Below are 24,970 nucleotides of genomic sequence, written 5' to 3' on the forward strand. Positions count from 1 at the left end.
ATAAGAACCTCACTCTGCATACTTTCGTCTTAAGTTCTCCATCACTAGTTGCACTGAGAAGCCCCTATTGTCGTGGGCACCATCAGTTGCTAACAATACCTAAAAGACAGGATAAATTCTTACCAAAAACTTGGCTTAAGAATGTGAACTGGCCCAAATATTTCAAGTATGTTCATTAAACATTGAGTGTGTGGGCAGTCAGAACTGTTAAATAACCTGTGACTGTCCAGTCAATGCACCTAAAGCTCTGTGTTTATCTATCCACAGGGCCACACTGAAAACTGCAGAGAGCTGCTTCACATTTCGAGCCTCAGACTTTCCCACTGTCCTCATCTCCAGCCTCACTGAGGTCCTTCCTGAGAGCATCTCTGTCACTCAGTCCTTCCCCAGGGGCCTGCTTTCACATGGGGCTCATATTGGAGCTTGGAACCAGGCCAGAGGACTTCCTCTGAGTCACTCCAGCGTAAATGCCACTGACGTCCAACCCTGTGAGAAGCTGCGTAACCCACACAGAAGCCATCGGCCACCTCTCACCTTCCTTTCTGTGTCTCTGAATACTTGGCAATCCTGTTTGAGAAGAGGCAGCACCCCAGCCCTGACTCCACAGTCCCCTTTCCTCGTTTTCCTTACATCACATTTCTGAGACAGTCCTTGAGAACTCCTCTTTAGTACATCTTTATATTTCAGTCTGCTATATACAAAGGTATTTTTGCTCATCACATTTTAAATTGGACATGGTAAGTATAACATCTAAGGACAATAATGAAAATGGAAGAGGGTTTTAGTTATTCTATAGTCTAATGACCATGGGGATTCCAATTTTATAAAATATAGCAAAAAAAAAAAAAAGAGAGAGACTTCTTAAAGAAAAGTAATTAAGGAAACAGAACGAGACAGAACAAGAATCTAAATTAATACTGTGAATTAACAGATACAGTTTAGAGCAGGATTAAAATCACCCAACACCACATCCCTTAGAATGTGAAACTCAAAGTCTACTCAAAGGTCTGTTCAGATGTGCACAGACCTTAAGACCCTGCCTGCTTTTTATTTGATGTTGGACATTATTATATCTGTCGTCACTGAAGTGCTCTTGATGGAGAGTTCATGTGTTTAAAGTGAAAGTGAAAGTAGCTCAGTCATGTCCGACTCTCTGCAACCCCACGGACTATACAGTCCATGGAATTTTCCAGGCCAGAATACTGGAGTGGGTAGCCTTTCCCTTCTCCAGGGGATCTTCCCAACCCAGGGATCGAACCCAGGTCTCCTGCATTGCAGGCGGATTCTTTCCCAGCTGAGCCACAGTGTTTAAACTGGTGACTTAAGCTCAGTGGAAGCCCTGGACTCTCATAAGAAGAGCCTGGCTGTATGTACTACTGTATCTCAGCTGCAACAGCATGTGAACATGCCTGGGGGTTAATGACTGAGACTGTAACCATCAAATAAAATGCTGCAACATTGGAAGGCCAGAGCACAGGGACTCAGGGCAAACAAAGCTGAGCCTAACCCTGGGCACAGAGTTTGCTTTCCCTACATTCTGAGAAGCTACTCTCTGATCAGAAGAGATATCACTGCTGCTGTAAATAAGGATGGCCCCTAGTCTCCTGTTTTCACAGCAACACCAAATGGCAGGGACTGCACATTCTCCAAGAAGAAAGTCTCTGCGTCAGTTGCAACAAAAGTCTCATTGCTGTACTGAGCCATAAATCATTGAAAACCCAGTCAAATCATGCTTTCATAACAGCAGTTTAACTCTCTGACTACAGGAAGAATTACATAAGCATAAAAGAAAAAAATCTCCAAATAAAAAGGTAATAGCTATTGTTTAAAATTTTCTCTAATAGGAGGAATTATTATTTACACTAGCAAAAGGATAAAATTTCCTAAATTAACAAATGGAAAGATAAGTTCTTATCTATAAATAATACTTCATTGTACCTGCTGTCAAGATCATATGTTAATTTGTACACAATGTATAAACATCAAATCATAAACCAACTTTCTCAGGTGGAAAAAAAATTAAGAGAAAGTAGTGATTTTTCAAGGATTTTCTCACTGGGTAGAATGATAGGATAAATTTTAAGGCATCACTAATTTTAATATCTATGCATGAAATTTATTAACTTATGTGTGAGTTTCTCAGAAGTCTCTCCCTACCTGGAAAGCCTTCCCTTACTTTGAGACAGAAGCACTTCCTACTTTGCCTACTGGTTACAAGATCCCGTATAACCTCATGCATCACTACCAGGCCCAGTATGAGCTACAGATGTCACAGAATTTTCCAATTTGGGGTGACCTAAAAGCTCAATTGTTAATATGCAGCTATTAATAGCTGTGAGTGCAGCTATTAATAGCTATGAATGCCCCTATTCACTACCTAGGACCAGACTTGGCCTGTTGGCTCAGGTCTAAATGTTTCAATTCAGTGTCACCAATGTAACTTGCAAATGCAAAGTTCTTCCAACTTGTCACAGGCTCCTGCCTCTACACTCACTTTCAGTTCAGTTCAGTTCAGTCGCTCAGTCGTATCCGACTCTTTGTAACCCCATGAACCGCAGCACGCCAGGCCTCCCTGTCTATCACCAACTCCTGGAATTTACCCAAACCCATGTCCATTGAGTCAGTGATGCCATCCAACCATCTCATCCTCTGTCGTCCCCTTCTCCTCCTGCCCTCAATCTTTCCCAGCATCAGGGTCTTTTCCAATGAGTCAGTTCTTCACATCACGTGGGCAAAGTATTGGAGTTTCAGCTTCAACATCAGTCCTTCCAATTAACACCCAGGACCCATCTCCTTTAGGATGGACTAGTTGGATCTCCTTGCAGTCCAAGGGGCTCTCAAGAGTTTTCTCCAACACCACAGTTCAAAAGCATCAATTCTTCAGCGCTCAGCTTTCTTTATAGTCCAACTCTCACATCCATACACGACCACTGGAAAAACCATAGCCTTGACTAGACGAACCTTTGTTGGCAAAGTAATGTCTCTGCTTTTCAATATGCTGTCTAGGTCGGTCATAACTTTCCTTCCAAGGAGCAGGTGTCTTTTAATTTCATGGCTGCAGTCACCATCTGCAGTGATTTTGAAGCCCCAAAAAATAAAGTCAGCCACTGTTTCTATTCCTTCCCCATCTATTTGCCATGAAGTGATGGGACCGGATGCCATGATCTTAGTTTTCTGAATGTTGAACTTTAAGCCAACTTTTTCACTCTCCACTTTCACTTTCATCAAGAGGCTTTTGAGTTCCTCTTCACTTTCTGCCATAAGGGGGGTGTCATCTGCCTATCTGAGGTTATTGATATTTCTCCCGGCAATCTTGATTCCAGCTTGTGCTTCCTCCAGCCCAGCATTTCTCATGATGTACTCTACATATAAGTTAAATAAGCAGGGTGACAATATATAGTCTTGACGTACTCCTTTTCCTATTTGGAACCAGTCTGTTGTTCCATGTCCAGTTCTAACTGTTGCTTCCTGACCTGCATACAGGTTTCACTTTACTGATTTTAATTCACAGACTGTTCAAAAGGGCCACCTTTTAATCCCCTTTAAAGGAATGCTGAAGTGGCACATGTGTATCAACTTAAATATACAGTAACACATATACAGGAGGAGGCGGGTACACACTCAAGGTCATGAAGAGGATTCATGGCCACAGAAGTTTCCCAAAGAGCTGAAAATAAGTCATCCACAGACACACTGACAAGGCTCCAGCCCTGCACAGATGTACATTATGATTACTATTTGTATTTAAATTGCACAATTTATGTGCATGTGTTAGTCGCTCAGTCGTGTCCGACTCTTTGAGACCCCATAAACTGAAGCCCGCCAGGCTCATCTATCCATGGGATTCTGCAGGCAAGAACACTGAATTTGGTTGCCATTCCCTTCTCCACAGGATCTTCCAAACCCAGGGATCAAACCCTGGTCTCTTGCATCTCCTACACCGGCAGGTGGATTCTTTCCCACTAGCAGCATGTGGGAAGCCCAATCATCACCCTGCATGTTCTTTGCAAAAAACCATAACCCCAGGACAATCATAAGAAAACATCAGAAAAACGTAAAATGAGGGACCCTTTACAAAATGCCACACCAGAACTCTTTAAAATTTAGTCTCAAGGTCATGAATGGCAAAAAGAGACTAAGTAACTGTCACAGACTGGAGAAGACTTAGGAGACAACAGGTAATGAGGTGTGTTAGCCTGGGCTGGATACTGACAGCAAAAGGACATGAGTGGGAAAACTGGTAAAAGTCAAATAAAGTCTGTAGTTCAATTAATAACACTGTACTAAAGACCCTGATGCTGGGAGGGATTGGGGGCAGGAGGAGAAGGGGACGACAGAGGATGAGATGGCTGGATGGCATCACCGATTTGATGGACGTGAGTCTGAGTGAACTCCGGGAGTTGGTGATGGACAGGGAGGACTGGCGTGCTGCAATTCATGGAGTCGCAAAGAGTCGGACACAACTGAGCAACCGAACTGAATTGAACTGAGTGTTAACTATTCCTTTGTTTTGACAAATACACTGTGATCATGTAAGATGTTAATACTAGGTGACACTGGATGAGGAGCACACAGGAACTCTCTTCTATCTTTGTAATCTTTCTGTAAATCTAAAATTTTCCCCCCAGAAAAGTTATGTAAAAAGTATTATTGACATATTACTAAATGATACCAAATGCCAGCCAAGGAGACCAAGAAACAGAATGTATGTTAATCTCTGGAGACTCACATGAGAAAATGTTGCAAATTTGGTACCTACCACTTAAAATCCTTCTTTCCTTCCTTACAGATAGCTGAATGCAATTAACAATACCGCCAGTATTCTAGCAATATAGCTTTAAATTCTAATAACATGGCTAAAACTAAGCATACTCCAAACAGAATAAAATAAAAAATGGAAAATTTCTAAATTTCCTATAACCCTAATTGACTGCCTAGTTTCTTGATCTTTCAATTATCTTATAAAAAGAAAGAGCTACTTTTAATTTTTTAAATTTTCTTTTTCTGCTTACCTGATAAAATCTTTCCTTTTCCTTTCAGTTTCCTTATATAAATTTTAACAGAGCGTCAAATTTGACAAGGCACATTTCACTTCTAAGAACTATTAAGCTTACAAATGGAATGTTTAATATGTTTTGTCTTATAATATGGCCACTTTTGCCAGAAGGGAGTGTGTTTCAGTCTAGAGATAGTAGTCTGGAAAGACATAGGTCAACAGAGGTATGACGGAGACAGCAAGCTGACCTCCAGAAATTCATGAGCTCCAACTCCATTATAAAGCTGCTGCCACGAAGTGATGATCTAATTTCCAAGCCCCCTTTCTTCTAAGTGAAGCTGTGTTACTAGTTTGGGTCTATATAATGTGATTGTGTAGCATATCCAGGCCAAAGAGCTTAATCATTGTGTTTCTTCCACACTCCCTTTGCTTTGCATGGGAACCTTGAAGGTGTACTGTACAGTAATGTAATTCTTCAAAAGAAAAGTTATAAAATAGTAAGAAATTAACACATTAATAATCTTTATATTACATATCACTCACTTTATATCTGTGTAAGGATAGGCTGTCTACTTCAAAGCAAGTCTTATATATGATGTTCAACACATATATTTTTGTATATCTGTTGAAAAAATCCATATACAAATGGATCCAAGCAGTTCAAACCCATGTCGTTCAATGGACAACTGCAAATCCTGTGTGGGGAGAAAAAGAACAAATCATTTAATCTTTCAACCTCAACAATCTTCCTCTTATTTCATGTGACTTTGAAAAAGTTAGCTCTTATTAGCAGGTAAAATATGTTTTCCTCTTTAGGATAACATTATCTGAAAATGCTAATAAGTATCCTGCTATGTTTTAGATCCAGTATCACAAATGTACATGCCATTCTTAAAATACTGATTACCTGGATGCATGACAACTAGAAGTCAAAAGGATGTAAAGATTCCAGCAGTTGTGAAAACTCAGAAAAAGTAAACATCATAGAAACAAACATCACCTTTAACCAGGACCAGGGGGTACTCATTATTTGTGTCTATATATCGATAGCATACTTTTTAAAAAAAAAAAAAAAGTTTAAACCAAAAGTAAAACAAAATTAAACTGTGCCTTTGACCTCACAAATATTTCATTATTGTATGCCTTTATCTCAGTCATAATGACATAACAGTCGTGACACAGACATGTGATTCTCATCTAATATCCATGCACTTCTTCACAATTCTAGTCTTGCTACAGATAGGTATGCTATATATATGTGTATAAGAGAGAGAGAGGCATGCTATATTACTAGCTTTGGCCAAAAACTGGGAGAAGTAAGAGTGTCACTGCCAGGCTGAGGTGGTAAAAAATCCCAGAGGATTCTGCACACATTTTCATTACCTGCCTCTGTGAATAGAAAACCGGTGTAGAGATGACAGGGTCAAGATGGAACTTTGAATCACTGCTTAAAGTAGGCTGCCTTGGAGACCTGGCAGGCACACTGAAGGCTTTTATGTAATAACACACTGAGATTTCTGAGTTGGTTTGTTACTGAAGCATAGCCCAGCATCCCCGACTAATATAGCACCTTCTCACTTTCTCAACCCTTTGAATTCCATAGCATTTAAATCCACTTACTTCAAAGGTACTCGTCTCTATGTAAGTTTTCGGTATTGTTATTTAAACAAAGTCTTTGCTTAGTCTAACTCAGAAACTCTAAGTTAGACAAGTATATCCTTGAGACTTTTCATTGACTGCCTTAGAGAAAGCATGGCATAAAAGAATGAATCTTAAAAATAACTGCGCGTCACTGACTAGTGTTCAAATTCATGAACATAAGAGGTATTGACAATGTGAATCTATAGGAAACAAAACAAAACAGTAATGAGAGAACTGACTCATTGTACCTATTTTTTTCCCCGTCAGCCATACTGAAGAGGCCTAAATGTAATTTATTCATTTAGGGCGACACATGTCACAAGTACCAGAAATCAGTTTCTTCGCCAAGTTAAAAATACTCATGATTTGCATTTTAAAAGCAATATGCACTCACTGCCAAGAAGGCCTGTGGATAGGGCACAATATTATCAACTACAATCAACAGAACAGGGTGAAATGTTAGTGTAACTTCAGCCATCTAAGACCACTGGGGTAAGTCTATAAATGCAAACATGCAGCTACTAAATGACTCACTCAGCTGACCAAGCCGGTATGTTCGGAATGTAAGTCATCCAGCTCTGTGCTGCATCAGCGCAGCTGGAGTGGCCGTAGTGGAGACACTCAGGTCTCCCAGGACAACCAAAACCAGGGCCTGCCCGTCATCTTGATGGATTCCTAACAAAACATAAACCTATTTAAAACTGAGGCCCAGTGGAAGTCTGTGACATATATATTCCGATGTACGCTTTCCAGGGCAGCAACTTTTTCCCAACATGAATTCCTAAAGATCTAACCGCAGGCCTCTTTCAGTACAGAAGGGTTGTGCTTAACTATGTGTCTGAGAATAGTGATTTCTCAGGAAGGAGCAGGGAGTGAAAGAAGGCATGACAGTCCCCGAGGGGGAATTTTCAGACCAGCACACATCCGCGCCCCACTCACCTCAGCTGTCTGATAAGCCTTAGAGTCTCAGGCCCTACGGGGTTTGGGGAGCAGGGGTGCAGGCTGTAGGGCCTCAGGGATCTTGCTCTATCCTCATACCTTCCCCACTTGGGACTTCTGAAATGAAGACAAACACGCTGCTTTTTCTGTAGGATTTTTTAAAAAGGTGGACTCCAGAGAGAACAAATGCAAACAAATACCCAGCAGAACAGTCTCAGTGTTCCTAGTGGAGACTGAACCGAATGTTTCCTGAGCATCTCCTTCATGCTTTTGTCATCTGGGAGAAAAACAGTGTGTTCCAACCTTCTCGCTTGTGTTCACATTCCAGGAAACAGAATGTCTCACAATACTGAATAGAACGGGAGGGAGTATACTAAAAATCTCTCATGGATGACTTCATAGAGTTTTAATACAAATGTAAAAAATAGTAGTATGGTCCGAATATAATACTCTGTACCCTCCCAAAATTTTACTCTTTCACAGAAACAAATCAATACACACCTGCAGTGTGCTATGTAGCATCAACATTCGTCAGAAAGATTTAACCAATTCTATTTGATTGCATTGTGTAATTTAACTCGGGCTTCAAATTCTACTGATTCAATTTCAAAAGTACTTAAACTGTACTTAAACTTAAAAGTACTTAAACTGTACTTCTCCTGTATCTCTACTACTGGAGAAGTAAATCCAACTCATCAACCCTCTCAAGACAGCATCATTTTCAGACTATACCCATCAGGCGATATCATAAGATTTATTGCTCTCCAACCCAAATCTCATTGTATTACAGTAGATTAAAACCTACTGTTGCTTCTGCATGACCAAAAAGACAAAGTCTAAGCTCCTTACCTTTGCAAAAAAGCCTTTCACAAGCTTTAAATTCAATTCTGCTCCTCCTCACCTTGTGCAGTATTCCCGAGTCTCATTATACTTACTTGCGTGTGTGTGGTCATGCTCAGTTGCTCAGTCATGTCTAACTCTTTGTGGTCCCATGGACTGTAGCCCACCAGGCTCCTCTGTCCACAGAGTTTTCCAGGCAAGAATACTGGAGGGGGCTGCCATTCCCTACTCAAGCAGAACTTTTCCACCCAGGGATGGAAGTCGCACCTCTTGTGCCTTCAGCACTGGCAGGTGGATTCTTCACTACTAGTGCCACCTGGGAAGTCAAGTAATTCCTGAACACAGAGTAACTTTTCTTTGACTTCACACATGCCACCTACTTCACTTAGAATGTCTTCCCCCAACTTCGTTACTAAAAATAAATAAGTAAATTTTCCTATCAAAAACAAACTCGAATTTTACTCTTTCCTCAAAGTGATTTGTTATTGGATGCTTGTAGTCGGTAAATGTTAAAATATAGCTGCTTTCGAAACAAGAAATATGTACTTTAGCTGCACTGTGTGGCATCATAGTTCCCTAACCAGGTGTCAAACCCATGCTCCCTGCAGTGGAAGTGCAGTCTCAATCACTGGGGCCACTAGGGAAATCCCAAGAAACATTTATTATCTCTTTGTTTCTGTGACCAGGAATTTGGATGGAGCTTAGCTGATCGTTTCAACAGGGGAAATCTCAGGCTGTCAGGATGCTGACTGGGGCTGTACTGAAGCCTTGACTGGGCTGGAGAATCTCCTTTCAAGATGGCTCACTCACATGGCTCTTGCAAAAACCCTTTTTGGCTACTGGCAGGATGCTCAGCTCCTCAAACATGGACCTCTCCATAGGGTTACTTAAGTGTTCAGATGACATGGCAGCTGGCCATGAGAAACCTCAGGGATAGCAAAAAGGAAACTAACGTCTTTTATCTATTTGACCACATTTTCTTCATAGGAAGTGAATCACTAAGTTCTGATAATAATCATGAAATGCCTTCACCTTTGCAGAGGGGATTATCAAAGAATTTAAACATGCTTTAAAACAACTGCAATTTCCAAAATTTCCCCAGAAGTCAGCTTTTCTTTCTTCTGTTTTCCCTGGTTATTTCTGTTAGCTGTCTTGTAAAACATAATATATTGTCTAAGGAGTTCATCTGAAAAGATACTGTGGGGCTTTAGTACATAAACATCAAACTTCTATTTTGCTATTTCCATATGAAGTCTTGGAAATCTCAAGACTTCAAAAATTAGATTAGTTAAAAAATAATAGGGATAACTGACTAGTCATCTGGCAGGAGAAAAGTGTAACTCTATATTGTTCTTTATATAAAAATAAATTCCAAGTGAGTTTATGATTTTTAATTTTTAAATAAAACTATACTGCAAGGAGATCTAACCAGTCCATTCTGAAGATCAGCCCTGGGATTTCTTTGGAAGGAATGATGCTAAAGTTGAAACTCCAGTACTTTGGCCACCTCATGTGAAGAGCTGACTCACTGGAAAAGACTCTGATGCTAGGAGGGATTGGGGACAAGAGGAGAAGGGGACGACAGAGGATGAGATGGCTGGATGGCATCACTGACTCGATGGACGTGAGTCTCAGTGAACTCCGGGAGTTGGTGATGGACAGGGAGGCCTGGCGTGCTGCGATTCATGGGGTCGCAAAGAGTCGGACATGACTGAGCAACTGATCTGATCTGATCTGATAAATTTATCAGGAAAATATGAACAAACATTTTTTTATCATCTTGGGGTAGAAAGGCCCTTTGAAGAATGACATAAAAGCCCAAAGTCATTAGGAGGAAGAAACTGATAAAGATGACTACTTACCTAGTAACACAGCTGTATAGAAGAAAAAAAAAAGATTTAAACAAAAAGAAAACATGGAAAAGACAAACAGAGAAATATTAGTAACATATGATAAAAAAATAATTTTCTTAATAAATATAGAGTTCCCTAGTGGCTCAAATGGTAAAGAATCCACCTGCAATGCAGGAAAGCTGGCTTTGATCCCAGAGTCGGGAGGATCCCCTGGAGGAGGCCATGACAACCACTCCAGTATTCTTGCCTGGAGAATCCCATGGACAGAGGAGCCTCGTGGGCTACAGTTCATGGGATCACACAGAGCTGGACACGGCTGAGTGACTAACACTACAATAAGAAAAAGTGTACAAATGAGCAAAAGGACTTCCATTCCAAGAAAGCAGAGTACAGGCTACCATCTCGACATCCTATAACAAATCCAAAAATGTATAAAATAACTTTTAAATGCTTATCTGCCCTTAAAAACACAAAGGAAATGCTCAGGGTACTATAACTATGATAAACCTTTGCATATGAGTTAGAATTAGATTTATTTGTGGGTAACAGAGATCTAAAACAGCAGTAGCATAAGTGAGATTATATATGTGTGTGTATGTATGTGTGTGCATATATACAACACCTTTGGGGAAAACCTGAACAAACTTTTTGATCAACCCAATGCGTACATATACACATATACAAGCAAGATTATACCAGAGATCACACATATACAAGTGATGCACAGACACATTTCTCTCACATAAAAGCCCACGGGCAGAGCACAGGGACAGAAGGGCAGTTCTACCAAAGTCTTCATTAAACTCACCATCCTGTCATACTGCTGTGTGGCTGTAATTCTCGTGGTCTCTGTTGTCAGCTAGATCTCTAGCCTCATCTCCATTCCAGGAAGCATCCAAAAAGGAGCCGTTGACTGAAGAAAGTTTCTAAAAACCACACATGCGTTTCTGCTGACATCTCATTGACTAGAACTTTGTAATAAGATCACATTTAAGCAGAAGTAGTTTGGGAATACAGTCTTCAATTTGTTCAGATACCCAGCTAGAAATCAGGGATTCTATCTTGTGAGAGAAGAAGAATATATATTTGGAAATATGAGCAGCTTCTACATTCACTAAAAGTCAAAGATAACACAGAAAAAATCTCAGTGTAAGACATTTCTGAAAGTGAGAATTGAAGGACATGGAGACTAAGACCATCAGAACCAGTCTATAGAAAATGTCCACGAGCTCCCGGACTAAGCTTTGAAGCTGCCCAGTTCTTTACCTTTCCATAATTTAATGACTCACTCTTTAGACTGTAAGATGTACTCCAGTGTCAAACCAATGGGTGATGATCTTTTTCTCTCCCTTAAATTAGCCAGAATCAGTTTCTGCTGCTCTCAACAAAAATAATCTCAATCGACATGGTTCAAGATATTTATTCCAAAATTTTCAGTCAAATGCACATGCATACATACACACACAAAGAGACACACACACACACACACACACACACTGGATGTGTCTCTTGAGAAATAAAGGTGAGGTGAGGTTGTGTAGTTCATTAGCAATCATCCATTTCAATAAAAAAAAAGGGCAGATTTCTCTTCATCTCATTCCATCTTTCTGATTATCACCTCAAGGGTTCAATAGGGGTTCCAAAATATTTAAGACTAATTAATTTTGAGTTTCATGTTTTAATTGCAGATCCAATCATATTATTTCCCTACTTAAAACTCTGGGATGAATGTCTATCATTTTTCTGGAAAAAGTCCAAACTCCTGATCATAATATAGAAATCTCTCTATAACCTGACCACAGACTAATCCTCCTCCTTTTCTATGTTAATCTGTGCAATCTTAGTCAATATAATTATTTACTGACAGCCTACCATGTGCCAGCCACTGTTCTAGATGCCAGATATATAGTCAGTAATGATATTCAAAATATCTAGCAACTAGTATAAGAAGATACCAGCTGTAAACAAATGACAAAGCTTTACCAATGTGTATTATCAGAATACCAACCTGAATTTATCAATAAATACATTGGAGCCTCTACCTGTAAAGAGTTACCTTCTTTAAATGGGAAGAGAGACAATAGATAAAAGACTAAACAAGTTATTAAGAAAATTTCAAGTATAAGAGTATAAGAAAGATAGAGAAAATGTCATCTAATGAAGTGACATTTGAGTTGAGATATGAATAAATAAGATGTAACAGGTTGAAATACAGCCCACACAAAAGGTATGTCCATGTCTTAACCCCCAGAACTTGTAAACACTGACTGTGTTTAGAAAAGGTGGCATTATGGATGTGATTAAGTGAGGACCCTGAGATGAGATTATCCTGAACTATCTAAGTGAGCACTAAATTCAATGACACTTGTCTTTGTAAGAGAAAGGCAGATGGAGATTTGAGACAAAAAGGAAGAGACAGAGACACACAGAGGAGTAAGTGATGCAGCTGCAAGTCAAGGAATGCTAACAGTCACCATAAGCTGAAAGAGGCAGATAGTGGATCTCTCCTGTCCTAGCCAACCCAGGTGGCCATTAACAAAACACCACAGATTGCACGGCTTAAACAACAGACATGTATTTACCAGAATTCTGGAGGCTGTGAAATCTAATATCAAGGTGTTGGCTGATTCACTTCCCCAGTAAGGGTCTTCTTGGACTCCAAATGCCCACATTTTCATGGTTTGTAGTAATTTGTTGCAGCAACCCTAGAAATATAACGTAGAAGGCAACTTTGGAGAATCTGAGAGAAGTATATTCTAGTCAGAATGAACAGAGAGTGAAAACTTCCAAGATCACCTATAGAGAATATACCACTAATCAAAGCTAATGAAAGAAGATTTGGGGGAAATATAACATGTCTGTGAAAACATGCCATTTTTCTCCAAGGTAATCTCTAAATCCAATGCTGCTCCAATCAGTGTCCTCAAAAATTTCTCACTTGAGATTACAAACTGATTTCAAAATTTATATGGAAGATCATAGCCAAAACAATTCTGAGAAATAAAGGACAAAAGGTGTAATATTTGCTTAACACCTATTGTCTTATTATAAAGATATAGCAGTTAAGAGAATGTGATATTGCTATAAAGATAAGCAGACCAAAAGAGCTCAATTTCAAAACCTATAAATAGACCTCTATTTATACAAACATATAAATAACACCAATACACACACATATGCTTGAAAAGTTCAACAAAGGTGGCATTTCAGCATAATCCTCCTTTCCTTCCTTAGTAAACACTGGCCCAGGGAAGGTTCAGAGAGGGAGTCATCCTTCCCAAATACAAGCAGGAAGGGATGCTCTAGCAGAAGAGAATTTTTAAATGACAATGAGGCTGACTGAAAGCTTGCCTGCTCTTTACCGCTACCATGTGCTGGCAAATTAACGTCAGTGCTGAAATACTCCTGCCCCAGTAGACCACTCCCCATTGCCCTCGCCCTAAGCAGGCCGCTGCCCTTTCACACTCTCCTCTCTTTGTAGACATAGCAATGGAATTTCTCAGTTCAGTTCAGTTGCTCAGTCATGTCCAACTCTTTCTGACTCCATGGATTGCAGCACACCAGGCCTCCCTATCCATTGCCAATTCCCAGAGCTTGCCCAAACTCATGTCCACTGAGTCGGTGATGCCACCCAACCATCTCATCCTCTGTTGTCCCCTTCTCCTCCTGCCTTCAAATCTTTCCCAGCATCAGAGTCTTTTCCAATGAGTCAGTTCTTTGCATCAGGTGGCCAAAGCACTGGAGTTTCAGCTTCACCATCAGTCCTTCCAATGAATATTCAGAACTGATCTCCTTAGGATGGACCAAGTGGATCTCCTTGCAGCCCAAGGGACTCTCAAGAGTCTTCTCCAACACCACAATTCAAAAGCACCAATTCTTCAGTGTTCAGCTTTCTTTATAGTCCAACTCTCACATCCATACATGACTACTGGAAAAATCATAGCTTTGACTAGATGGACCCTTGTTGGCAAAGTAATGTCTCTGCTTTTTAATATGCTGTCTAGGTTGGTCACAACTTTTCTTCCAAGGAGAAAGCGTCTTTTAATTTTATGGCTGCAGTCACCATCAGCAGTGTAATTTCTGACCCTGTTTAAATACAGCAATCTGCCTGCTCTGTCTCTAACTGAAGCTGCACACAGGCAAGCTAACAATTCCAGTTTAACGTTCAGTTCGGTTCAGTTCAGTCGCTCAGTCGTGTCCGACTCTTTGTGACCCCATGAATTGCAATACACCAGGCCTCCCTGTCCATTACCAACTCCCAGAGTTCACCCAAACTCATGTCCATTGAGTCAGTGATGCCATCCAGCCATCTCATCCTCTGTCGACCCCTTCTCCTCCTGTCCCCAATCCCTCCCAGCATCAGAGTCTTTTCCAATGAGTCAACTCTTCTCATCAGGTGGCCAAAGTATTGGAGTTTCAGCTTTAGCAGCAATCCTTCCAAAGAACACCCAAGTGTGATCTCCTTTAGAATGGACTAGTTGGATCTCCTTGCAGTCCAAGGGGCTCTCAAGAGTCTTCTCCAACACCACAGTTCAAACGTATCAATTCTTCGGCACTCAGCTTTCTTCACAGTCCAACTCTCACATCCATACATGACCACTGGAAAAACCACAGCCTTGACTAGATGGACCTTTGTTGGCAAAGTAATGTCTCTGCTTTTGAATATGCTATCTAGGTTGGTCATAACTTTCCTTCCAAGGAGTAAGCATTTTTTAATTTCATGGCTGTAATCACCATCTACAGTGATTTTGGAGCCCAAAAAAATAAAGTCTGATACTGTTTCCACTGTTTCCCCATCTATTTGCCATGAAGTGATGGGACCAGATGCCATGAGCTTAGTTTCCTGAATGTTGAGCTTTAAGCCAACTTTTTCACTCTCTTCTTTCAGTTTCATCAAGAGGCTTTTTAGTTCCTCCTCACTTTGTTAGTGACTGCAAACCTCTAAAGGGCACTAAACACTAGTAAGTATTTTACTACACTTTCTTTGAATACTTGCCTCTCCCACTATGCAAAATCACATCACACCTTTTTTTTTCTTCTCAAATCTACAGCCCCCCACCTCTGCCATTCTGCTTATTATCAGCTGATGACTGACTCATACTTCACTGAGCAAGTAGGACTGAGATGAGAATTTCCTCATCTTCTTCCATCAAACATACCATCTCTACGTCTGAAGTCTACCTTTCTGCCTCCTCTTCCAATAGGCAAGGTGTTCCTGCTCCTAAATGCTTCTCCACTGATGCTTTGGGTCACATTCCTATCCCCATTTCAAGGACTTTAAGCACAGTCTAACCTCCTGTCATTCAATTGATAATTTTAAATAATGAAAGGATGGTGATGGATGGATCAGTGCATCAGGTGATTGATGGATGAATCCATAAATGCAGAGACAGAAAGACAGAATTACGTTCCCATGATCACACCTCCTCAGAGCTGTAAGCCCTCCCCTCTTTTTATGGTTCCTTTCCCAGTAATACTTCTCTATGTTGATCTCTAAAGTCATTCTCTTCACTTCCTTACTTCTTAGCTGATCATCAATTTGATCTAACTGGATCTGGTCACCACCATTCCACAGAAACTATTGTAAGCGAGATCACCAAAAATCTCCATCATGCCCAAACCAATGTGACTTCCCTGCCCTTTTTCCAAACTCCCCACAGAGCTCAGCTCCTTAGGATTCCCCTCTCCTTGAGACACTTCCTCCTCTTGTAGAACTACATTGTCTGGCATCCTTCCTGCCTAACCAGCTGCTTGTTCTCAGCTCATCCACATTTTTTAGATACTACCTGTACACTTCATTCTCACAAACCTCCCTCTACAAGTCCACCCTTCTTCCCTGAACTCTGAAAGGCATTTATTTCAGAACTGCACTCCTGATTCTCCCCTATCCAGGTTTATCTACCATGTTTACCTTATAGCAAATGACACTACAGCCCACCTGGCTACACAAGCCAGAAGCCTAACAGTTACTTTTTATTCTCATACCCCAAATTAAATTGTCTCATACCCCATCAACAGTCATAACTCCAAAACATATTTTAACTCGAACCATTTCATTCTGTGAAATAAAATTTGTATTTTATGGCAAAACAAGAAAAGTGTAAACATACAACTTCTTCTCTGCCCTTTGGTCTCCTCTCTCCCCCAACTGTGCTTTGTGTATCTGCATTATGCATTGACCAGACCTCCCTCCTCCATCGGCAGGAATACCTGCTTAACCTTAAGGAGCAACAATCTCTAGCATCAACAAGACAACTCCTTAAAAGGCAGAACTGCTTCTGATCTTGTAAAGGGTCACATGGCCCACCAGGATGACACTTAGAGCTGGATTATATAAACTGTCAATAATATATCATTTGATGTACAGCCTTCTGTCTCAAAAAAAAAAAAAAAAAAAAAGAAACAAACTTAATTGTGCCTTGATTTCTAAGTGGCAGAACAGTTCTCAGAGCTTTCTGAGATGCTCTTCCTGGGTTATAATACTCAAATTTGACTCGAATAAAATTTTCCATTGCTTTCTTAGATTGACTAGTTTTTCACTGACAATACCATTTCTTTATTCTCTAAGCCACCTTCACTTGGGCTACTAAAATCTCTTCCTGCTTGCCTACCCATCATTCCTGCACCCAAAGTTCCATATTTCATAAAAAGCAAGAGTAGGCTTCTAAAAGTGCAAATCAGATCACGTTGCTCCCCTGATGAAAACTCTCCAATGACTTTTCATTACACCTAAAATAAAAGCCAAAACCCTCCCAGCAGCCTCAAAGCCCCTCCCATTCTGCCTTGCTCACCTCCACCTGTGCAGTCCCATCTCGTGCAGCCCTCTGCACCACTCAATACACTTCAGCTATGCTGACCTTCTTTTTCTGGATGTGATCAAGACCCTTCTCCTTAGAAGAAGCTCACATCCTAGAGTGCCTGGGTGGTCCAGGTGTGCATCTGTTATCCTGATGTCCTACCCACTGTATTTGTCCCAGATTTGTCTTTTATTTTAAACCCAAGGCTTAGTAATAGTTACATTAAAATAAGCCAGGATAGGTTTAATAGATGTTCACTTTGTACTTCCAGTTACCACCCTGGCCTTGTCTACTAGTGTGTGAGACACATGAGAACTGAACTGAGTCCTCACTCTAGAAAACCGGTTACACCTGAAAACTGACCTCACTAAGTATCCTGTTTCCCAGACCCTTTACAAAGGAAAAGGAACAAACAACCAGTGTTTTTTTCTAAAACAAATTACATGGGGACAAGAGACCAGGGAGAGCGAACTCCTGCAGTCTCGGGTGGTAGCGAGAGATGCAGTAACGGTCTCTGCCTCTAGGATCTGAACACCAGAAAGAGACAAAGCCTCACCTCAAAGGACTAATTCTGGTCCCAGCCAGTGGGGCACAACCTTGGATGATATCCTGTGGACCACTGGACTTGCTTGTTTCTGGGTGTTGTACTCCAACAGCCAGAAACAAGCAAGTGCAGTAGCATACTACTCAGAGGTAATTGTTTCGCCAGGATTCAGAAAGCTGTAGTGGATCAGATGGGCAGCAGACCACCAAATAGTGACCGTGACCCTTTTTTTGGTACAAGTTTGGCTTTGGGGAGTGCTCTGGGGCTTCTTCTTGGTTCAGCCACTGAACTGGTTATCACTGGTTGTCGAATAAAATCCATTTCCCTCACACATCACAATTCGATTGAGAAATCGTTCGTTCTTGTTACACAGAATAAGAGAAGATAACACTCCAAAATGGCTATTTTTTAATTTGCGGTCAGCTCATGAGGCACCCATTTATTGAGGTTTTTCACCTTTCCAATTTTCACCTTTCCAAACGACCATAGAAGGTCGACTTTGAGTTACTGGGTAACTTCTCAAGTAGTTGTAAGAGGATCAGCTTCAATGATTGCTCTCAATTGATCACTGTCAACTTCCAATGGCTGGCCACTAAGCTCCTCATCGTCAAGGCTCTCATCTCCTTTGCAAAACTTCTTGAACCACCACTGCACTGTACATTCATTAGCAGTTCCTGGGTCAAATGCATTGTTGATGTTGTAAGCTGTCTCTGCTGCTTTATGACTCATTTTGAACTCGAATAAGAAAATCACTCAAATTTGCTTTTGGTCTATCATTTCCACAGTCTAAAATACATAGAAAATAAATAGCTAGTAATAATTCATTAGCAAAAACACAAAGCAAGAAATGTGCATTAAAATGATATATAACATAACCACATTTATTTAAGAATGAATTCCAATATTAAATGGCAAAGTGAAACAATGCAAAACCGCAATTACTTTAGCACCATCCTAATAATGGGTGCATTTTTTTTCACTCTACTCTGGATCATTTAACTGAGTATCTGGGTCTTCAAAACACGTAATAAATCTGAGCCCACTCACTGCCTGCAAGATAACTCCTATAGAGCCTGTGACACCTTGTACATTCTGGGTAAACAGTAGCTAAAAGCTAGGATCAATGATTACCCAAGGAGTACCCAGACTATGTTAGGCTCCTAGAAGTTTCCAGGAGGTTATAGACCCTGATTTATACACTCTGAGAGCTTACATTCTACTTGGGTTATAACTGGAATACATGTGAATCTGAATGACAACAAAAGTCAAAATTACTCAAAGTAAGTAATCCAACAATAAATGCTGCAGGAGTTCAATGAAAGGGCATTATTTTAAGCTGGATAATATCTTTTTTATGTAAAAATTAATGAGTTCATGATGGCACAATTGGATAGGATAGGGAGGATAGGGATTGGATAGGATTGGATGCATAGGGAGGCCTGGCGTGCTGCGGTTCATGGGGTCGCAAAGAGTCGGACACGACTGAGTGACAGAACTGAACTGATGGCGATAGGTTATACAAATCTCAGTCAACAAAAAGTAGTACTAACACATCCCAAAAAGAAGGTCGCAAATACTGAGAACAAGTTGAGTATTTGCATTTATTTTCTTTTCCTCTAAAAATAAACAATTTACTGTTGTAAGGTCAATTAAAGTATATACTGGAAAAACAGTAGGAATGTAGAAAAAATAAGATGACCATCCACACAGCACCCACAATGCTGCATGCACGTCAGTAAACTGCTCTGGCACAAAACCACACAGGACCAGAAGCTATATGACCAATATCTCAGAGTAATAAAACTCGGGGATGCTCATTTATACAAACCAAGCCTGTAAGAGAGTAACTGCCCAGGGACCACTTCACACAGGGGAATGTAACTTCAGCTCGTCTAAATTGTGTACTTTCGGACACACAGGGAAACAAAATCTTCACACGAACTTGATGAGGATGGACCCAGAATGGTGGCAGGGCAGTGAATTTTATGATTTCTGCATGTTTGATGACATTAGACCTAAGGGCCTTACAGGTCCATCCTCTTAATAAGGAAAGAGTCACCAAACATCCCCAGAGCTGTTTGAACACCTAGAATACCTAGAACATGGACTGGCTCACAGTGAATATTCACTGAATGACTGAATGAATAAAAGTTCCCCTAACGGTACTTTGATAATTGTTGTCAAACTTGACTTTGTTTTTCTACAATTTTTCCTGAAATGTTCTAAATTGCATTATTCCAATCAACACGTTTTTAATGATGTACATTAATACCTTTATTTCTTTATAGTCAAGATTCACAGGTTGAAAAGTCAGTTCTTTTAAAACAGGGTTACTCAAACTCAATGCTATTGACGCATTTAACCAGAGAATTCTCTGTTGTGAAGAGCTATCCTCTACACTGTAGACAGTCTAGCAGTATCACTGGCCTCTACCCACTAATGCCAGTAGCTCAGGCACGCGCACACGTGCACACACACAGTCTCCCCTGTGTTTCCTATTAATATTTACCTTTGTGATACAAGATTATATTTTGTTTCATGGTTTTGAGGTAGTTCATTGTAACAAGACTAATGAAAAGAAGACTGGCTTGGGGGTGGGGTAAGGCAGAACAGAAGGAGTTTGAGAGGAAATTAACAGTTGCTAAGAATAGCTTATGCCTTAGAATGCTCAAACTACTGCACAATTGCACTCATCTCACACATTAGTAAAGTAATGCTCAAAATTCTCCAAGCCAGGCTTCAGCAATATGTGAACCTTGAACTTCCTGATGTTCAAGCTGGTTTTAGAAAAGGCAGAGGAACCAGAGATCAAATTGAAAACATCCACTGTATCATGGAAAAAGCAAGAGAATTCCAGAAAAACATCTCTTTCTGCTTCACTGACTATGCCAAAGCCTTTGACTGTGTGGATCACAATAAACTGTGGAAAGTTCTTCAAGAGATGGGAATACCAGACCACCTGATCTGCCTCTTGAGAAAGCTGTATGCAGGTCAGGAAGCAACAGTTAGAACTGGACATGGAACAACAGACTGGTTCCAAACAGGAAAAGGAGTACGTCAAGGCTGTATATTGTCACCTTGCTTATTTAACTTCTATGCAGAGTACATCATGAGAAATGCTGGGCTGGAAGAAGCACAAGCTGGAATCAAGATTGCCAGGAGAAATATCAATAACCTCAGATATGCAGATGACACTACCCTCATGGCAGAAAGTGAAGAGGAACTCAAAAGCCTCTTGATGAAAGTGAAAGTGGAGAGTGAAAAAGTTGACTTAAAGCTCAACATTCAGAAAACGAAGATCATGGCATCCGGTCCCATCACTTCATGGGAAATAGATGGGGAAACAGTGGAAACAGTGTCAGACTTTATTTCTTTGGGCTCCAAAATCACTACAGATGGTGACTGCAGCCATCAAATTAAAAGACGCTTACTCCTTGGAAGGAAAGTTATGACCAACCTAGATAGCATATTCAAAAGCAGAGACATTACTTTGCCAACAAAGATTCATCTAGTCAAGGCTATGGTTTTTCCTGTGGTTATGTATGGATGTGAGAGTTGGACTATGAAGAAGGCTGAGTGCCGAAGAATTGATGCTTTTGAACTGTGGTGTTGGAGAAGACTCTTGAGAGTCCCTTGGACTGCAAGGAGATCCAACCAGTCCATTCTGAAGGAGATCAGCCCTGGGATTTCTTTGGAAGGAATGATGCTAAAGCTGAAACTCCAGTACTCTGGCCACCTCATGCGAAGAGTTGATTCATTGGAAAAGACCCTGATGCTGGGAGGGATTGGGGACAAGAGGAGAAGGGGACGACAGAGGATGAGATGGCTGGATGGCATCACTGACTCGATGGACGTGAGTATGCGTGAACTCCAGGAGTTGGTGATGGACAGGGAGGCCTGGCGTGCTGCGATTCATGAGGTCGCAAAGAGTCGGACACGACTGAGCGACTGATCTGATCTGATCTGATCTGAAGAACTGCTAAGTTAATCAGAAATGTTCCAGGCATTGTCAAATATCCCCTGGGGACAAAATTAACTAGTTCTTTAAAGTAACATCTCTCTCTTACCTATTAAGGACTAATTTCAGAATTTAACAGTCAGAAACTACTGAATCTTCACTGTTGTGTCTCTTGAGCTTCACCCTTCCCCCAGGTACTGCCCAGGCCACCAGACCATTACATAGATACACCACCTACAATGGTAATTTCAATGAAGAAGGAAAAGAAAAGAATCCAGAAGGAAATTAAGTCCCTCACTTCCACCTACCCAATCCAAATGCACTCAGCCCTCCATATCCAAGGGTTCCATATGCACAGATTCAACCGACCATGGACTAAAAATAGTTGGGGAAAAAATTTCCAGAAAGTTCCAAAAAGAAAACCTTGAATTTGTCAGTCAGCAACTATTTACATAACATTTACATTGTATTAAGTATTATAAGTAACCTAGAGATGATTTAAAGCATACAGGAGGGTGTGTACAGGTTATGTGCAAATGCTACACCATTTTATATAAGGGCCTTGCACATCTTCAGATTTTGGAATGAGGGTACAGAGAGGTTCATGAAACTAGTCCCCCCTACCCTGCAGGTATGAGGGATCACTGTAATGCCAAGGGTCCCTGGAGACAGAGTGACAAGAATGCCGTTTTGTCAGTTGAGTCTTATTAACACACTTTGTCAACTTGCACACAACACAAAATTTTGAGGAAAAACACAAGAATCAAGTAACCCCAAAAGATGAAGTTTGACTACAATGACCATTCTCCCAACAAAGACTAGTGTGATTATCTCCAGCTTTCTTTAAAATCCAAACACTTTTGGCTTAGTTATTGGGAAGAATGAAAAACACTAAAAGAATTTTGAAAAGTCAGAATTCTTGACTCACTGATCCTAAAAACAAATTTAGGAAACAAATATAAGCAACGTAATATGACTTTTTACAATGTAAAGGGTTAGTCACTCAGTTACGTTTGACTCTTTGAGACCCATGGACTGTACCCCGCCAGACTCCTCTGTCCATGGAATTCTCCAGGCAAGAATACTGGAATGGGTTGCTATTCCCTTCTCCAGGGGATCCTCCCAAACCAGGGATTGAACCCAGGTCTCCCACATTTCAGGTGGATTCTTTACCATCTGAATCACCAGAGAAACATGTCAAAAGCCTGTTCATTTATATAACCATATTTTACAAATATAAAATAATATAGCACATACTAAATACATAAAAGGCATAAATCGATACATATGCCAAATACCACTTGAGGTAAAGATTATTTTATAATTGAGAGAACAGGGACCCAGACTAATGAAACTGTCAAAGTTATAAACAGATTTAAGGTGCAAATCTTTGTTTTCCCAGCAACCCTACAGCACCTCCCTCGTGAGTGTAGGAGAGCAAAATCTGCCACCCCAAAATGTCTCATGTGGATTATTTTGAACTGAAAACAATTAACACCCAGAAGACTGAAAAATAAACATTGGCTTTTCCCATAACTGCCCCCAAAACCGTTTAGATGGAGGGCCTCTTCAGGAAGGGGGCTATCTCCCTAAATAACTACAGTAGGAACTAGGTGTATAGATAAGAAGGAAGCTGGAAATGTCTGTCAAAATTCCTCTCTATCTCCCAGGCCTCCTCTTCATGACCCAGCAAATATTTATTCACCAAATATTTGTTTTTCTACCTCCATGGGCATTGCCTTCTTCCCTTCTGAAGTCCCAAACCACTACCCCCAACAATCCTCTTTTTTCTTTAGCTAAAGGTGGTATTTAAAGGTGAGGGTCTCAGCCATTTGAGGTAGTTATTCAGTTTTTCTTTCTTTTTTCCCATTGTACATAGGTCATTAAAATTTTGATTTTCTCTTGTTAATCTCTCTCATGTCAACTCAATTCTTAGACAAGCCAGAAGAATCTAGAAGGGTACAGAAAACTTTCTTCCTGCCCAACATGAATGTATCTTACTATTCATTTTGACTTCATAAAAACCTGAATAACTACCATAACTTCTATAGCACATGCCTAAATTGTTGACACAGCAAACACTGTTTGATCTAAAATAAACATAACTCATTACTGGACATTTCACTGCACTCCAGAAAGAAGAAATACAGCTCCACCCACCAGAACACCGACACAAGCTTCCCTAACCAAGAAACCTTGACAAGCCACCTGTACAAACCCACACAGAGCGAGGAAACGCCACAATAAAGAGAACTCCACAAACTTCCAGAATACAGAAAGGACACCCCAAACTCAGCAATTTAAACAAGATGAAGAGACAGAGGAATACCCAGCAGATAAAGGAACAGAATAAATGCCCACCAAACCAAACAAAAGAGGAAGAGATAGGGAATCTACCTGATAAAGAATTCCAAATGATAGTGAAATTGATCCAAAATCTTGAAATCAAAATGGAATCACAGATAAATAGCTTGGAGACAAGGATTGAGAAGATGCAAGAAAGGTTTAACAAGGACCTAGAAGAAATAAAAGAGTCAATATATAATGAATAATGCAATAAATGAAATTAAAAACACTCTAGAGGCAACAAATAGTAGAATAACAGAGGCAGAAGATAGAATTAGTGAATTAGAAGATAGAATGGTAGAAATAAATGAATCAGAGAGGATAAAAGAAAAACAAATTAAAAGAAATGAGGACAATCTCAGAGACCTCCAGGACAATATTAAACGCTACAACATTCGAATCATAGGGGTCCCAGAAGAAGAAGACAAAAAGAAAGACCATGAGAAAATACTTGAAGAGATAATAGTTGAAAACTTCCCTAAAATGGGGAAGGAAATAATCACCCAAGTCCAAGAAACCCAGAGAGTCCCAAACAGTATAACCCAAGGCGAAATGCCCCAAAACACACATTAATCAAATTAGCAAAGATCAAACACAAAGAACAAATATTAAAAGCAGCAAGGGAAAAACAACAAATAACACACAAGGGAATTCCCATAAGGATAACAGATGATCTTTCAATAGAAACTCTTCAAGCCAGGAGGGAATGGCAAGACATACTTAAAGTGATGAAAGAAAATAACCTACAGCCCAGATTATTGTACCCAGCAAGGATCTCAATCAAATATGAAGGAGAAATCAAAAGCTTCTCAAACAAGCAAAAGCTGAGAGAATTCAGCACCACCAAACCAGCTCTCCAACAAATACTAAAGGATATTCTCTAGACAGGAAACACAAAAATGGTGTATAAACTCCAACCCAAAACAATAAAGTAAATGGCAACGGGATCATACTTATCAGTAATTACCTTAAACGTAAATGGGTTGAATGCCCCAACCAAAAGACAAAGACTGGCTGAATGGATACAAAAACAAGACCCCTACATATGTTGTCTAC

At 40.3% G+C, this 24,970-nt stretch overlaps 1 protein-coding gene across 7 annotated transcripts in view; it reads right to left on the minus strand.

The window, feature by feature from the left end:
- The window catches only part of LOC147356961 (uncharacterized), a 356,040-nt gene that overhangs the window by 301,294 nt on the left and 29,776 nt on the right, over positions 1-24,970 (minus strand). The window contains exons 4-8 of one of the 7 annotated variants that reach the window (XM_086345350.1): positions 12,852-12,974; positions 11,078-11,195; positions 7,577-7,693; positions 7,172-7,312; positions 5,540-5,691 (exon numbers count right to left, since the gene is read on the minus strand). The exons of 1 other annotated variant lie outside the window; for it this stretch is intronic. In XM_086345350.1, the coding sequence (XP_086201476.1) occupies positions 11,085-11,195; positions 12,852-12,974 (234 nt within the window). In that variant the 3' untranslated portion in view covers positions 5,540-5,691; positions 7,172-7,312; positions 7,577-7,693; positions 11,078-11,084. Of the gene's footprint in view, positions 1-5,500; positions 5,692-7,171; positions 7,313-7,576; positions 7,694-11,077; positions 11,196-12,851; positions 12,975-18,066; positions 18,397-24,970 lie in introns of those variants that run through there. 5 more of the 7 variants (XM_086345355.1, XM_086345351.1, XM_086345352.1 and 2 more) reach the window with 5 other exon arrangements.

This window comes from Bos grunniens, chromosome 16, assembly GCF_055505025.1.
Source record: "Bos grunniens cultivar Pamir isolate PY7600 chromosome 16, Bosgru_T2T1.0, whole genome shotgun sequence".
NCBI lineage: Eukaryota > Metazoa > Chordata > Mammalia > Artiodactyla > Bovidae > Bos > Bos grunniens.